The following is a 19,197-nucleotide window of genomic DNA, read 5'->3' on the forward strand; positions in this document are numbered from 1 at the left end:
AGGTCTTAATGACTTAATGTAGCTACACTATCAGAGAAATTTCTGCAGTAACTGATGACATGTTCACAGCAGACAAACAAAGTCTTCAAGTAATGTGGTTAATAAGAAGCAAAAGGCACGTCATTCTCGGTACTGACTAGGCCATTTCAGTCTATTAGTTTTGAGGTATACATTGGTATGTTTGTTATGATTCTTATTTGTATTTCTTTTTTCTTGGTAACATAAACTCATGCATGCATGAGAAACTTCACATAGTACCAATTTCAAAATTTTCTTTCTATAATTTTTCAGTTCGGTTTAGTCAATCACGCTACGTAACAAACATCTGTAGTACGCTCCCCTCCCCTCCACCAGAAAAACAAAAACTCTCTTTGTTAATTTTATGGATTGGATTCTGTTCAATGGAGTATCTTTCTTTCACTTAAGTTTGCGGTAGGAAAAGTTTGACTGCTTGATAAAATTGGTTCTTTTCTATACAATCTTCTTAGCTCCTCAAGACACAGATATTGGATAATAGTATTATTGAAGGGAAGGGTTGGGGGGAAAAAGAATATGGAATACAATTACTAGTTAGATTTCTATACACAGGTGATTACAATTTAGAGCATCTCTAATCGTAAAAAGAAAGACAAAAGGTGAAGTAGCAAATTATACATCCTTAATTATAAATTCAGGATTTCCTGAGGCTAGTACAATAACAAGTGCTGGAGTAGATGAATCTTACATCAGACAGTGGGAGATTAATCAAGGTCAAATGAAGCTCCCATTACTTTACTTCAGTAAACTGCACCAATAATAAGTTTTTGTTTAGATATACATATTAGGTATGATAAATAAGCAAAAAGCTCGTTTACTCAGGCTCACTCCCCTATCCGAGGTCAGGGTAAAATGCTACTTAATATGTTCAACGTTCATTGATAAGCAGGTCTAGTTTATATATTTCAAACGAAATCAATCTAATGCCTTAGCCAGTTTGAACACTGAGTCCATTAGAATCTCTCGTGGTCTCATTTTTCTTTTTGGCAGGCTTAAGATGCCTGATGACTTTCTAAGCACAGAAAAGAGGTATCATAAAGTCTAAAATTAAGCATAAGTATCAGCTGAAAAAGAAGAAACAATGTAAAGTAATCTCCGAAGATAGATACTCACTTGTAAAGGTAGGCCACAATTCCTAGAAGAATACAAATAAGTATTATATCGATAAAGAAGTTACTGCTGGACCGTATCTGGAGAAAAAATTACAAATGCACATAGACCTCATAAATATTTGAGTTGGAAAAAAAACGTTCTGCATTTTAAACTGGGCAGAGGAGGAGGAATTCTAATAAACTTCAGGATTACCTTGTTAATATTTTCCTTGAGTCTGAGATTATTGCTTTTGATGTCCATGGTTGCCTTATCTACCTGTAAGACAACCGAATTAATTAAGTTGATTCATGAATAGTTGTTTGTGTTATAGTAATCCAATAAAAGGAGATTTAAGAAACCAATCTAACCTTTGTGTCAATTTCGTCAAGCAAAGGAACTTGCCTATCCAATTCCTGAAACAAAGTGGAATTAAATGATGATCAAGAAACAATTTTATTCCAGAGAACAAAATCATATTTGAGAGGCAAGTCGGGGGATGAGGGAAACCTCATTCATATCCCGAGCCAAATTTTTCAGTGTGTCCAGGCCTTCTGAAATAATATCTAACCCTTCATCCTGTGGAATTCAACATTCGGTTATATGATGGTTCCATGTAAACCAACAGAGCAAAAGGAATTAAGGAACTAAAGAATAAGAATTGGCAAGTTACAAGCCTGTTTCATTTTCCGCATCTCGTACTCTTCTCTAAAATGAGTGACCTCTGCAGTTTGCTGGTAGAAACTATCGTCGAACTGTCCATCTAATATGGGTTTTTGACATCATGAGAAACCCAAGAACCGATTGTAACGAAAGCTAAAACACATGATTTATGAATTGATTATTACCTGAGTCAAATTTTATATTTTTGTTGAATGATGAAGTCCCAAAACCTCCTGTTCTTTTGGTTGCATCAGTACTCCCATCAGGTATTGCCTGAATTCTATCTGACAGCATAAGTACCAAATCACCGCGAGTCTCTAGTTCCTCTTGCGATAGTCCTTTAACCTGTTGGTAATCTAGTTATAACTAACGTTTTCCAAATAGGAAAATTTTCAAACCTTGACCTAAAAGTCCAGTTATGGACCTAGCATCTTGAAATAATTTGACAATAAAATTCTGCAGTTAAACATTCTTTATACTAAATATGCCTATAAATTATAATATCACAAACAACTTGATACTCGGGAGTGTTGGAAGTAAGTATGTTCCTTTTTGACGAACTTCATTCCTGCAACCATTTTGCTCAACATACTACCTTGCAACTGAAGAAAAACATAGTTAACTACATTACTCGGGAAGTTTTAAAATCATCTCAAATGGTATTTTATGTTTTTGAAAATTATATATTTTAGAACCCCTAATTCCGGAATAAAATCTATTTTACGTCCTTTTCTTTTAATTAATATATATATATATATATATGAAAAGTTACAAAAAAGATTACAAAAAAGTTCCTAAGGAACGGTTCCTTAGGAACTTCATTCCTAAGGAACCATTTTGCTCAACATACTACCTTGCAACTGGAGAACCTATCAACCAATTTCGACCTTATTAAACATAAGAAGAAATGATGGATTAAAGTCCTCTCCAATTCAACCCATATGGCTCAAGATCACATATGGTATATATATTTCCTTCGATGGTTGCTCAGAGCTTGCTTTGACACAGGCTTTCTAAGGGATTATCCAAGAAACCTAGCACATGACTTGAAATAAAGCTCAAAGAACATTTAAAATTGCCCACATGTTCACATGTTCGAACCGTGTTACTGATCACATGTTCGAACCGTGTTACTGAACCCTGATATTCAAGTGGAGAAACGTATAGGGGCCAACCATTATCCACCGAGTTTCGAACTGTGCCTCATTGGCCTTCAAGAATTTCTTGGTTATCAAAAAAAGATATTTAAATTACTCAAATGATTAAATCTGCTAGCGATGCACATTTTGAAATTTAGATACATCAAAAAAAATTAATCGATATTTACAACTTAAGCACGAAAAACTCACAAAGAAAAAGATAATCCAATTATACATACATTTAAGCACGAAATGCACTAAATATGTAAAAAAAAAAAGTACCTTTTTCTGAGCAAGCTTTTGCAATTTTTGTATTTCATCCATTAAACGAGCCTTGGTTCGTCGTACCTCCGCTTTCATAGCCACCGCTTTAGCTCTATTTGTTTCTATAGAAACCATCTCTGCTTTCTGTAAAACCAAACAATAAAAAGAAATCAAACTACAAAATACTATTCAATTCAATTTAAGTCTAATATCGAGACACGAGAATTACCTGAGAAGTAGCATCAATTTGAGATTCAAAAGACGAATAAAGGCGAGCGAAGGCATCGCTTGAGGAATCATTAGTTGAACGCTGCTTATCGATGTCGTACTTTTCGTACTTCTTGCATATTGAATCTACTCGGAAGATAATGTCGATGACGCTCATTTTTGGTTCCGATTAACCTTTCCGATGACGGAGAATTTCGGAGAAGTAGAAAATGATGGTGGAAAGAGGGGGAGAGAGAATTGTTGATTGCTTTCTCTCTCTGTTTTCTCGGAAAAACACAGATTTTACCGTTGAAATCGGCTCTACTTGTAAGAAGAATGAATGAACAGAGAGCTGCCATGCAGTTTCGCGGGAGTAATTAATTAGTAGTAATCCTTGGCGCTTAAATTTGATCCTATAGCTTATATCTCGGCTCCTCAAATGTAATTTCAGGATTAATTAAGAAAATTACAAATATGTAATTTTGGGCTGCCTTGATGTTAGTATTTATATTAAATTAAAATTATAATATATAGTTTATAAAGAATTATCTAATTTTTGTGATAAATCCATATTTTTATTAGAATTTATTTTACCTGTCAATAGCATATACTCTAGATTTGTATTTAGCGTCTATGACTTTTCTCAATCTCTCTTGGTTTGCTTAGGTTGGCAGTGGAATTTGAAGTTTTGTTCTTTTCTCCACCTTATGTTACTATCAAGGCTTAGATATAAGGCTATGCAAATAAATGGCCTTGTCTTTTTTTTGTTTCCATGAAATTTGAAACAAAAATTTACCCTTTTATCCAAAAATCATATGTTTATTTTTTTTGTTAGTCAATCGAAAATAACATCTTGAAGAGATAACGTCTACGTACACACTAGTCTTCCCATACCTTACTTGTGAAATTTTACTGGATTTGTAGTTGTTTTTTGAAACCGCAGAAAAATCCGCAGTCGCTACAGCCTCTGCCACAATCTCTACCCTTCGGGTGAGCACTCTCTGCGCACTGAGTAAACCCTCGCTGTATAGTAGCCTGCAAACCATACGAGGGATGTAAACTGCACTAGACAACCCCTGTGCGACAGGCTCGACCCAAAAGGCATTAAGGCTAAACCCCTCACGTTGTTGTTATTTACTCCAAAAATCATATGTTTGTTTTCTTTTGTTGGTCAACTCGTTTTTATTCTTTTAAACTTTCTTTTCTTTCCCATCCATCATTTCAACAGTGTAACGCCTCTGGCCTGAAGACTCAAAACTAGCTTTTTCATGATACATCATCAGTAGACAATTGTAGTGTATGAAAGTTCTCTTAAAGAGGAAAATGACGTAACCATAAAGCAGTGAAAATTTCCATAAATACAATTCAAAGAAATCATGTACAAAAATGAATTGATCTAACACTCTTCCTAGAACATATTCAAGATTTCATTCTGAACCTCATAATAGATTTGGATGGACAGAGGCTAGAATAGTTCGGCAATCATAAGCTAAATATCACTTGTCCTGCAAAAAGAAAAACGATACATTCATCTTAAACGGAAGAACGGATGAATTTTCTGATGATTATGGCATACATTGCTTATCATCCACCTTCACTTTCAATATAGTAATTTTTACATGTTTTCTTCTTCATTTCACTTAATTGATACATGAATAATTTTAACAACAGCACCCACAACATAATCATGTTATATTCCATAATTTTCTACCATCACAAATCATATTTATCACCTCAAAATATCCCAACTAAACAGTAGTTATATCTTAGGCTGTTTCACGGCTTCTTGTAGTGCTAGATAGCTTTTGCCCGTGCAAAGCACGGGCCAACATTTCATACTTTTAAGTAATAGACTCTTTTTTTAAATCCTTGATTTGGTTTTAGTACTAATACATATTATTCAAAATATTGATGATTTTGTAAATGCATATTTTGATATGATTGGCCATTATTGCTTTCAACCGGTATACTCTCATAACATGGAAGTCAAGTAAACGTAACATGAGGTGATAACTAAGTATGAACCTTAGAATTTGAACTATAAAATTACTTCAAACATCTCAAACATCATTTATTTACAAGGTAATGTATCTTAAAAAATCTCAAACATAAAGATAAACAATTTAAACGTCTAATGCAGGCCATGTAAATCAAACGTCTCAAACTTTAAGATGCAAAAACTGAGAAAATGTAATGCTTAGGAAAACAACAAAAAAATTGAAGCATTATGCTACGCAATCATAGAAACGACGCAAAATTTGAAGAAGTCTAATGCTTATGAAAACAAAGAATGAATCATTTTACTTTTCAATCATAGACGTCAACCACCAAGCTATGTCACATATGCTTGAACTTAAGGAATCAATATGAATGAGTGAATAATGACATATCATATTTAGCTGAGACAATAAAGGTGTCACGATCCAAAATCTAACCAGCCGTGATGACACCTAACCCAACGCGCTAGGTAAGCCATATATCAATAAAATAATTCAAATGAGATTCATTAAGAGAAAAAATGATAATACAACTGAACTTTATACCAAGAATTCCCAAGGACTGGTAGTACAAATCATGAGCTTCTAAGATTTAGAATTTACAAAGCTGGTATGAAATAAAATACATCATCTGTTTGAAATATACATGAATATATTAATAATTCTAAAGCTACCCAGAACAAGAGGCAGCTATGACCGGAACGCATGTATATCTTCAAATCCAGCTCCCGCCATACACATCAATATCAATATCCAACATCTGCACATAAGGTGTAGAAGTGTAGTATGAGTACAATCGAGCCCATATACTCAATAAGTAACAAACTTAACCTTAGGTTGAAAGTAGTGACGAGTTGGGACAAAGGTCAGAGTCCAATACCAGTAGCCAACAACATCTCGTAACAATATAGTAAAAGTGGTACAAGAAATAACTCAGAGATATGATGCTCAACTAGTTCACAGTTGCGAAAAATAGTCATGCTTTTCAAGTATAATAGTAAAATCCAAAACTTTTACCAAAATTATCAAAATATGAGTAAGTTTGAAAAACTGTGATTTTTTCCAAAACTTTCAACAAGTAAATATTCCATTCTTAGATGGCATGATAAAAGTACATCTATATGCCTACATGTCAATGTGTATGAGAAGTCATGAATGACGTAATACCGTACAACATGAGGAAATGTGTCTCTTTGCCTGCATGTCAGGTGTGCATGTCAAATGCAATGCAACACAATGATAAAACCATATGCATACTCTCAGAGTATCAATTCACTCAGTCCTCACAGTACTCACAGTCACTCATTCCTCACAGTCACTCAGTCCTTACAGACACTCAGTCCTCCCAATCACTTGGTACTCGCACTCGGCACTTGCACTCTACAGGGCAGATCCAGCCCAAAGAACCAATAGCAACTGCGCCACTCTGGGTGTGCAGAATCCAGAGGGGAAGATCCATCCCAAGCGCTAATATAAGCCAATCATGGCATGAATCAATAATACGTGCTACGATGTGCAACCCGATACCATCATGAATCAATAATACCTGTTACGGTGTGTAGCCCGATCCCATCAATATCACTCACAAACAGGCCCTCGACCTCACTCACAATGTCATAAAAATCAGCCCAAAAATGATGATATGATGTATCAATAAATGGCAACAAAGACTGAGATATGATATGCAAATGAATGAGTATGACTGAGTATGTATTTGCAATTTAAACAAATAACTCAACATCAGATATGACCTCAATGGGTTCCAACAGAATAAGCATATAACCTAAATATGATTTCAATGGATCACAACTCAATCACTCTAGCACGTAGAGACCTCATGGATAAAACAAGATCAAGTAACTACACCGAACCACAGAAATAATCAGGTCAAAATTCAAATGGTGCACGCCTCACACGCCCGTCACCTAGCATATTCGTCACCTCACACCAAACATATAACATGTATGTTCATGGATTCCTACCTTCAGCACCAAGTTTAGAAGTATTACTTAACTCGAACAAGCCAAATTCAATACCGAGCAAGCCAAACGATGCTCCAAAAATACCATCTCACGCATACCAACTTCTGATTTGCGCAAAACTAGCCTAAAGAAACTCAAGAACATCAAATAATGCCAAACAAAACAAACCCAATCGATAAAGCTCGAATCTTTAATCAAAAGCCCAAAGTCAACCAAAAAGTCAAACTCGAGCCCCTACCTCAAAACTCGACAAAACTCAGAAAATCCGATAATCCATTCGATTACGAGTCCAACCATACAAGTTTCACTCAAATTCGACTCCGAATCGATGTTCAAAACGCAAAAATTCATTATATGAAACTTTAGACAAAACCCCCCAACTTCTCTTTTGAAATCATCAACCAATTGCCAAAATGAATATAGATTCATGAAATATAATCAACACCGAGTATATAATACTTACCCCAATCCATATGATGAAAATCGCCTAAAATATCGCCTCAATCCGAGCTCCAATGCTCTAAATATGCAAAAATGACCGAAACCCCCGAAATTAGAGTACTTATATTCACTGGACGAGTTATCGAAGTGCGATCGCGGAAATACCGTCGCGAACGCGAAGAAGAAAAATACATTGCCCCAGAAATCGCAACCGCGATTAAGAAACTGCACAACTCAAATCTTTGCTTTACACGATTGCATCTCCTAATCCGCGATTGCGAAGAACACTTTGGTGTACCACACTTCATCAGAAACCAACAATGCAATATGAGGAAGAAATGGTCCGAAATCGATCTGAAACCCGTCTGAGCTCCTCAGGACCATATCTGAACATTCCAATAAGTCCCATAACATAACACGAACCTACTCGAGACCTTAAATCACGCATAACAACATCAAAACCACAAATAGCGCCTCAAATCGAACTTAATGAACTTTGAATCTTTCAACTTCCAAAACGCATGCGGAAACATATCAAATCAACCCGAAATGAGCTCAAATTTTGCACACAAGTCCCAAATGACATAACGAAACTATTCAAATTCCCGAAACAACAATCCAAATCTGATATTCTTAGAGTCAAATCTTGGTCAAACTCATGAACTTTTCAAACTTTTAAATTTCTAACTTTTCGCCAATTAATGCCGAAACTTTATAGAAATATCCAAATGCAAATGCGAGCATATGCCCGAGTCCAAAATCACAATCCGAACCTAACAAAGCCATCAAAACACCAATCCAATGTCAAATATTAAAAAGTTAAACTTGATCAACTCTTCCAACTTAAAGCTTCAATCATGAAATTCATTCTTCCAGATCAATTCTAAATAATCTAAAAACCAAAACTGATGATTTACACCAGTCGTAATACATTATACGATGTTGCTCATGACTTCAAATATCTAAACAAAATGCAAATTTTCAAAACGACCGATCAGATCATTATATTTTCCCCCACTTAAACATGTGTTCGTCCTCGAACGTGCCCAAGGTCGTTCTAAAGCCATCAAACCACTATGTAACCTTACCATGTATATACCTGGGGGTGATCCCAGGTCACCCTGACAACACATTATAACCGAAGATCAGTACTTCAACCTTAGTCCATAAGCCTTAGATCCCAATTTCCAACATCCAAAATCCCGTACAAGACCCGAATCTCGCATTTACACACTGTATAAGTATGAACAAGATGCATCAAGCCATAACCATAACCCAAGACACAATCACATGATATACCACACAACTCAAATACAATAGCACTAAGTTTCAGACCACAATAACTGCTCAAAACAAACCCTGCCGATAATAAACCTCATATCAAACAAAACCTCATTCTAAAACCTTTGCACACTGCCGATGATGAAAGAAACATGCAAAAACTCATAACCACTTTATCAGATCAACAAGTCATGGAGCCCCCTCTTGTCTGATAAGAACTTAAGCCAAATCCTAAGCCGACTTAATTATTCTCCCATACATACTATAATCACATACAATAGTAGCCATCCTAGGTCCAATGACCTCATCTCATTACACAACCACTCTAGTGACTCTCCACATCAATACAACCTAAAGCCACAACCCGTGCAATCCGTGCACCAATAAGCAACAACCCAAATGTACTCAATCATGGAAAATGACTCAAACGAAAGAACCATCCCGCAAGTTCAACAAGTACCACCACAATCGCAATGCTATGAACCTATCATACATAGTAGAACCAAGACACATGAGTCTAACACAAAGGATCATATCCCGACATAACCCAGCTACAATGCGTGACCCCGTCCAAATACTGGTCCATATAAAATACCTCAAGCCACAATGCTCAAAATCAACAAACACACGCAATTCGACATCAAGTGCCCAAGGTGCATGACCGTAACCACGGAGAAGCAAATAACAAAATACCACAACCAAGGCGCAATCAACCATTGCACACCCCAATCACCAAATCACACGAAGTCCGCTATAAGGCCCAAACAGAACCACACCATGTGTACATATAACCAACAATTCACAATCCCTCGGAGCATAGATGAGTATTACATAGAACACATCAGATATGCATAAGATCAATTCCATCCGAATAATACACCTCTCTACAATAACGGTGCCGAGTCAACAAATCTGACCCGATATAGGATACACTTCCTAATTAGGTCGACCAATGAGCCCCCAAATCAACACTGGTCATCAACAAATAAATAAATAACCCTCCTAAAGTCCACAATGATCTAACCATAACATATACTATCATCTGGCTAGCTTTGGCCACATCTTCATAGCACACAACCACGAAACAATCTGCTTATGAGAACTCCAGTCTCAAAATTCATAGAGCACATGAATCACCATAGCTTATCCCAACTGAAGCACTTGAATGTCTAACACGTCTCTCATACACGATCATCCCATAAGGAATACTTCTATAATTCTTCTGTACCACATAGCAAAATCTGAACATCGACAGTCGATCAACCAGGCGTGTACCGCAATACCAACGAAGCATCCGTAAGTCAAAACTTGGTGTGCCTTCTGAATGTACACTCTCCTCAGGCAATACCAAGTAGTAATATCATTCATCTAGTCATCTGAAACCGTCCATGTTGCCTAAGAATTCTTGACCTTCACTTCAAAACTAAACCGTGACCTTGAACATGCAAATCTCAATCCCACATAACACACTGCATCTATCATGCCATTATATGAAAAGTACGAGAATATCATAATCAACTCTGAGTCATAAGCATAATACATACTCATTCAGTCAGAAACCTTTCATTTGATTTCACCCGGGAGAAAATCACAATACACAACGTGTTCCTCTTGCCAGTACGAAATATCCATCTCAAGCCATGGTAGAAACCATCGAGTACTCTCCAAAACCCGTTTGCACATAACCTAACCATCAGAACTGAATTTCTCTAACTCAATCAAGCCACGCAGGTCGCGAAACCCAAGAGTATTGCCATACAACACCTGTAGAGACTCACTACATCGTAAGTACCCAAAGAATCGATCATATCCATTACCGTGCTGATCCAACCTACTGCCAAGTTATCCTTTTTCTCCGAGTTCTTTTTGAATTACCCTCAAGTTGCCACTTACCCTTTCCATAACCCCATGATCCTTACTCGATGCTCACGACAGAAGATCCTGGCATAAAACCACACTGCTTTATGGCCCATAAGTCGTTGTGCTCCCTCTTAGCACCCCCAAAGTACCACAATCGAGACACTCACTCTGAAGAGACCTCATGTGAACCTAAATCTGTTTCCTTTACCTTTCTGATATTGAAATGTAGAATCCATAGTGATACAGAAATACCGCGAGTCTCGACACCATCCAATGCAGATCCCAGATCTTGCCATATATACAGATTCGAATAAATTCTCATTGTTACCTATAAATCTTGAATCCATTAAAACCTTCTCGAGAGTCATCTACTCTGCTAAAATATTAATTGCACCACCCAAATGGGTCGAACAACTCGTGCCCCATTAGTATGACAACACCCAAAGAAGTAATCCACGTCATTAAGCAACTGGACAATAAAAGGCAATTTCTGGTCGACTCTATGATGCTGATCTGAAATATTATGATATCTTTTTCATGAGTAATTTCACAATGAAAAGGTTACATTACTTGTTATGTGTTAAATGTCGAATAGAGTGATCCCTGCCGGTTGTCGGCAATAAATTAAAGTAATATCGATACACTAGAATTACCTGAGAAGTAGCATCAATTTGAGATTCAAAAGACGAATAAAGGCGAGCGAAGGCATCGCTTGAGGAATCATTAGTTGAACGCTGCTTATCGATGTCGTACTTTTCGTACTTCTTGTATATTGAATCTACTTGAGCGAAGGCATATTTTTATTGGAAATTATTTTACCTGTCAATGTCATATACTCTAGATTTGTACTTAGCGTCTGTGACTTTTCTCAATCTCTCTTGGTTTGCTTAGGTTGGCAGTGGAATTTGGAGTTTTGTTCTTTTCTCCATCTTATGTTACTATCAAGGCTTATATATAAGTCTATGCAAATAAATGGCCTTGTCTTTTTTTTGTTTCCATGAAATTTGAAACAAAAATTTACCTTTTTATCCAAAAATCATATGTTTATTGTTTTGTTAGTCAATCGGAAATAATCTTGAAGAGATAACGTCTGCGTATATACTAGTCTCCCCATACCTTACTTGTAAAATTCTACTGGATTTGTAGTCATTGTTTTTGAAACCCCAGGAAAACCCGCAACCACTATAGCCTTTGCCACAATCTCTATCCTTCGGGTGAGGAATCTGTGCGCACTGAGTAAACCCCCACTGTATAGTAGCCTGCAAACCATACAAGGGATGTAAACTGCACTAGACAATCTCTGTGCGACAGGCTCGACCCAGACGACATATAGGCTAAACCCCCACGTTGTTGTTATCTACTCCAAAAATCATATGTTTGTTTTCTTTTGTTGGTCAACTCGTTTTTATTCTTTTAAACTTTCTTATCTTTCCCATCCATTATTTCAACAGTCTAACGCCTCTGGCCCGAAGACTCAAAACTAGCTTTCTCATGATATATCATCAGTAGACAATTGTAGTGTATGAAAGTTCTCTTAAAGAGGAAAAGGACATAACCATAAAGCAGTGAATATTGCCATAAATACAATTCAAAGAAATCATGTACAAAGATGAATTTTCTGATGATTATGGCATAAACTGCTTATCATCCACCTTCACTTTCAATATAGTAATTTTTATATGTTTTCTTCTTCATTTCACTTAATTGATACATGAATAATTTTAACAACAACACCCACAACATAATCATGTTATATTCAATAATTTCCAGCCATCACAAACCATATTTATCACCTCAAAATAGCCCAACTAAACAGTAGTTATATCTTAGGCTGTTTCACTGCTTCATGTTGTGCTAGATAACTTTTCATACTTTTAGGTAGTAGACTCTTTTTTTAAATCCCTGATTTGGTTAAAGTACTAATACATATTATTCAAAATATTGATGATTTTGTAAATACATATTTTGATATGATTGGCCATTGCTTTCAACCAGTATACTCCCATAACATGGAAGTCAAGTAAACGTAACCTGAGGTGATAATGTAAGTAAGCATGTACCTTAGAACTTGGACCGTAAAATGACTTCAAATGTCTCAAACATCATTTATTTACAAGGTAATGTATTTTTAAAAAGTTTCAAACACGAAGATAAAAAACTTAAAACGTCTAATGCAGGCCATGTAAATCAAACGTCTCAAACTTCAAGATGTAAAAACTGAGAAAATGTAATGCTTAGGGAAACAACAAAATAATTGAAGCATTATGCTACACAATCATAGAAACGACGCAAAATTTGAAGAAGTCTAATGCTTATAAAAACAAAGAATTAATCATTTTACTTCTCAATCATAGAAGTTAACCACCAAGCTATGTCACATACACTTGAACTTAAGGAATCAATCTGAATTAGTGAATAATGACAAATCATATTTAACTGGGACAATAAAGGTGTCACGATCCAAAATTCAACCAACCGTGATGGCACCTAACCCAACCCGCTAGGTAAGCCAGATATCAATAAAATAATTCAAATGAGATTAATTAAGATAAAAAATGATAATACAAATGAATTTTATACCAAGAATTTTCAAGGGCTAGTAGTACAAATCATGAGCTTCTAAGATTTAAAATTTACAAAGTTATGACCGAAACGCAGGTACATTTTCAAATCCAGCTCTCACTATACACAACAACATCAACATCTAACATCTGCACGCAAGGTGCAGAAGTATAGTATGTGTATACCCGATCCCATGTACTCAATAAGTAACAAATCGAACCTTAGGTTGAAAGTAGTGACGAGCTAGGACAAAGGTCAGAGTCTAATACCAGTAGCTAACAACAGCTCGTAACAATATAGTAAAAGTGATATAAGAAATAACTCAGAGATATGATGCTCAACTAGTTCACAGTTGCGGAAAATAGTCATGCTTTCAAGTATAACAGTAAAACCCAAAACTTTTACCAAAATCACCAAAATATGAGTAAGTTTGAAAAATTATGATTTTTCCCAAAACTTTCAACACGTAAATGTTTCATTATGGCATGAGGAAAGTACATCTCGATCCTACATGTCAATGTGTATGAGAAGTCATAAATGACATAATACCGTACGGCATAAGGAAAATGCATCTCTATGCATGCATGTCAGGTGTGCCTTTCAAATGCAATGCAACAGAATAATAAAATCATATGCATACTCTCATAGTATCAATTCACTCAGTCCTCACAGTCACTCATTCCTCACAATCACTTAGTCCCCACAGTCACTCAGTCCTCCCAATCACTCGACACTCGCTCTCGGCACTGTACAAGGCAGATCCAGCCCAAAGAATCAATAACAACTGTGACTCTCTGGGTGTGCAGACTCCGGAGGGGCAGATCCAGTCCAAGCACTAATATAAACCAATCATGGCATGAATCAATAATACATGTTGCGGCGTGCATCCCGATCCCATCAATATCTCTCACAAATAGGCTCTCAACCTCACTCAGCCATCAATCTCTCCTGTCTCTCGGGCTTACAATGTCATGAAAATCAGCCCAAAAATGATGATATGATGTATCAATAAATGGCAACAGATACTAAGATACGATTATTCAAATGAATGAGTATGACAACGTACGTATCTGCAATTTAAGCAAATAATTCAATAGTAGATGTGACCTCTATGGGTCCCAACAGAATAAGCATATAGTCTAAACATGATTTCTAATATGGATCACAGCTCAATCACTCTAGCACGTAGAGACCTCATGGATAAAAACAAGATCAGGTATCTACATCGTACCACATAAACAACCGAGTCAAAATTCACACGGTGCACGCCACACGCCTGTCACCAAACATATGTGTCACCTCACACCAAACACATAACACGTATGTTCAGGAATTCATACCCTCATCACCAAGTTTAGAAGTGTTACTTACTTCAAACAAGCTAAATTCAATACTGAGCAAGCCAAACGATGCTAAAAAAATGCCACCCCGCTCGTACGGACCTCCGAACGGCTCGAAACTAGCCAAAAGTAACTCAAGAACGTCAAATAATGCCAAAGAAACAAACCCAATCGATAAAGGTCGAGTCTTTAATTAAAAGCCCAAAGTCAACAAAAATATCAAACCCGAGCCCGCACCTTGAAACCCGGCAAAACTCATAAAATCCGACCATCCATTCGATTACGAGTCCAACCATACTAGTTTCACTCAAATCCGGCTGCGAATCGATGTTCAAAACTCAAAACTTCACTCTATGAAACTTTAGACAAAACCCCCTAATTTGTCTTTTGAAATCATCAACCAATTGCCAAAAATGAAGATAGATTCATGAAATATAATCAAAATTGAGTAGAGAACACTTACCCTAATCCATATGGTAAAAATTGCCTCACAAAGCGTCTCAATCCGAGCTCCATAACTCTAAATATGCAAAAATGGCCAAAACCCCCAAAATTAGAGTACTTATAATCACTAGACGAATTAACGAAGCGCGATCGTGGAAATACCATCACGAACACGAAGAAGAAAAATACACTATCCTAGAAATACTCTATGCGATCGCGTACAAACTTTCGCAATCTCGAAGAAGAAAAGCCACTGCCACAAAAAATGCACTACGTGTTCGTGATACTCGCCACGTTAACGCGATGACCACAGACATCAAAGCTCCGCAAATGCCACCTATACAACGCGATCGCATTGAAGGATTCTCCAGCTCCCAGCTGCCAGTCTCAGCACTATGCGAATGCGACCTCCATTGTGCGAACGCGTATAGTAACCACACCAATCTATGTGATCATAACCATCAAATCACGACCGCGATTAAGAAACTGGCCAGCTCAAATCTTTCCTTTTAGGGATCGCATCTCCTAATCCGCGATCGCAAAGAACACTTTGGTGTACCAGACTTCTGCAGAAACCAACAATGCAATATGAGGAAGAAATGGTCTGAAATCGATCCGAAACCCGCCCGATCCCCTCGGGACCACATCCGAACATTCCAACAAGTCTCATAACATAATACGAACCTACTCGAGGCCTGAGAACACGCATAACAATATCAAAACCACGAATCGCACCTCAAATCGAACTTAATGAACTTCCAAAACGCATGCCGAAACATATCAAATTAACCCGGAATAAGCTTAAATTTTGCACACAAGTCCCAAATGATATAACGAAGCTATTCAAATTCCCGAAACCACAATCCAAATCCAATATCCTCAAAGTCAACTCTCAGTCAAACATATGAACTTTCCAAACCTTCAAATTTCTAACTTTTCGCCAATTAGCACCGAAACCTTCTAGAAATATCCAAATGCAAATCCGGGCATACGTTCTAGTCTAAAATTACCATACGAACCTAACGTAGCCATCAAAACTCCAACCAGAGGTCAAATACTAAAAAGTCAAACTTGGCAAACTCTTCCAACTTAAAGCTTCAATCATGAAATTCATTCTTCCAAATCAATTTCGAATAACCTGAAAACCAAAAGCGACGACAATTCACACCAGTCATAATATATCACACGATGGTGCTCATAACTTCAAATATCTGATCGGAATACAAATGCTCAAAACGACCGGTCGAGTCATTACATTCTCCCCCATTTAAACATATGTTCGTCCTCGAACGTGCCTAGAGTCATTCCAAAGCCATCAAACCGCCGTGTAACCTTACCATGTACATACCCAGGGGTGATCCCACATCACCCTACTCCATATAAGCCTAACAACACATTATAACCAAAGATCATTACTTTAACCTTAGTTTGTAAGCCTTAGACCCCAATTTCCAACATCCGAAATTCCCTACAAGACTTGAATCTCGCATCTACACACTGTATAAGTCCGAACAGGCTGCATCAAGCATAACCATAAACCCAAGACAATCACATGATATACCATACAACTCAAATACCATAGCGATAAATTTCCAACCATAATAACTACTCAAAATAAACCTGGTACCGATAATAAACCTCATATCAAATAAAACCTCGTTCTAAAACCTTCATACACTGCCGATGATGAAAGAAACATACAGAAACTCATAACCACTTTATCAGATCAACAAGTCATGGAGACACCTCTCGTCTGACAAGAACTTAAGCCAAATCTTAAGGCGACTTCCGATATTATTCCTCCATACACGTTGTAATCACATACGATAGTATCCATACTATATCCAATGACCTCATCTCATCACACAACCACTCTAGTGGCATGCCACATTAATACAACCTAAAGCTATAACCCGTGCAATCCGTGCACCAATAAGCAACAACCCTAATGTACTCAATCATGGAAAATGACTCAAACGATAGAACCATCCCACAAGTTCAACAAGTAACACCACAACCGTAGTGCTACGAACCTATCATACATAGTAAAACCAAGACGCACGAGTCTAACACAAAGGATCATATCCCGACATAACCCAGCTGCAATGCGTGACCCCATCCAAACACTGGTCCATATGAAATACCTCAAGCCATAATGCTCAAAGTCAACAACCATGCACAATTCAACATCAAGTACCCAAGGTGCATGGCCGTAACCACGGAGAAGCAAATAACACAATACCATAACCCAAAAGGACCATTACTAAGTCACAATCAACCATTCCACACCCCAATCACCAATCACATGAAGTCCGCTTTAAGGCCCAAACAGAACCGCACTATGTGTGCATATAACCAACAAATCACAATCCCTCAGAGCAAAGAAGAGTATTACATAGAACACATCAGATAAGCATAATATCAATTCTAACCGAATAACACACCTTTCTGCAATAACGGTGCCGAGTCAACAAATCAAATCCGATGTAGGATACACATCCTCATTAGGCCTACCAATGAGTCCCCAAATCAAACCTGGTCATCCATAAATAGATAAATAACCCTCCAAAAGTCCACAATGATCTAACCATAACACATACTATCATCTGGCTAGCTTTGGTCACATCTTCATAGCACACAACCACAAAACAATCTGCTTCTGAGAACTCCTAGTCTCAAAATCCATAGAGCACATGAATCACCATAGTTGATCCCAATTCAAGAACTCGAATGTCTAACACATCTCTCATACATGATCATTCCATGAGGAATACTTCTATAATTCTTCCGTACTACATAGCAAAATCTGAACATCGGTGGTCGATCAACCAGGCGTGCACCGTGATACCAAAGAAGCATCCGTAAGTCAAAACTCAGTGCGCCTTCGAAATGTACACTCTCCTCAGGCAATACCAAGTGGTAATATCATTCATCTAGTTATCTGAAATTGTCCATGTTGCCTAAGAATTCTTGACCTTCCCTTCAAAACTTAACCGTGACCTTGAACATTCAAATCTCAATTCCACACAACACACCGCATCTATCATGCCTTTATATGAAAAGTACGAGAATCTCATAATCAACTCTGAGTCACAAGCAGAATACATACCCGGTCAGTCAGAAACCTTTCATTTGATTTCACCCGGGAGAAAATCACAATACGCAACATGCTCCCCTCGCCAGTAGGAAATATCCATCTCAAACCGTGGTAGAAACCATCGAGTACTCTCTGAAACCCGTTTGCATATAACCAAACCATCAGAATTGAATCTCTCTAACTCAATCAAGCCACGCAGGTCGCCAAACCTAAGAGTATTGCCACAAAATACCTGTAGAGACTCACTACATCGTAAGTACCCGAAGAACCGATCATATCAATTACCGTGTTGATTTAACCTACTACCAAGTTGTCCTATTTCTCCGAGTTCTTTCCGAATTACCCTCAAGTTGCCACTTTCTCTTACGAGAACACCACGATCCTTAGTCGATGCTCACCACAAAAGATCCTGGAATAAAATCACACCACCTTAAAGCCCATAAGGCACTCTATTCCCTCTTAGCACCCCCAAAGTATCACAATCGAGACACCTACTCTAAAGAGACCTCATGTGAACCTAAAACTATTTCCTTTACCTTCCTGATATTGAAATTTAGAATCCATAATTATAGAGAAATACCGCGAGTCTCGACCCCAACCAATGCAGATCCTAGATCTTACCATATACAAATCCGAATAAATTCTCAATTGTTACATATAAATCTTGAATCCATTTGAACCTTCTCGAGAGTCATCTACTATGCTCAAATCTTAATTGCACCACCCAAATGGGCCGAACGACATGTGCCCCATTAGTATGACAACACCCAAAGAAGCAATCCACACCTCTAAGCA

The 19,197-nt window shown here is 37.3% G+C and overlaps 1 protein-coding gene across 1 annotated transcript; it reads right to left on the reverse strand.

The window, feature by feature from the left end:
- Positions 1 to 553: 553 nt before the first annotated feature.
- On the reverse strand, positions 554 to 3,693 carry LOC104100420 (syntaxin-71-like). Its single transcript, XM_070188488.1, has 9 exons — positions 3,421 to 3,693; positions 3,210 to 3,335; positions 1,974 to 2,133; positions 1,803 to 1,888; positions 1,636 to 1,704; positions 1,497 to 1,541; positions 1,342 to 1,404; positions 1,150 to 1,226; positions 554 to 784 (listed from the first exon to the last, which is right to left on the reverse strand). Exons 1-9 carry the CDS (start codon positions 3,574 to 3,576, stop codon positions 772 to 774), a joined length of 795 nt encoding a protein of 264 aa, XP_070044589.1. The 5' UTR covers positions 3,577 to 3,693; the 3' UTR covers positions 554 to 771.
- Positions 3,694 to 19,197: the final 15,504 nt, after the last annotated feature.

The sequence above is a fragment of the Nicotiana tomentosiformis genome, chromosome 11 (genome assembly GCF_000390325.3).
Source record: "Nicotiana tomentosiformis chromosome 11, ASM39032v3, whole genome shotgun sequence".
Classification (NCBI taxonomy): Eukaryota; Viridiplantae; Streptophyta; class Magnoliopsida; order Solanales; family Solanaceae; genus Nicotiana; species Nicotiana tomentosiformis.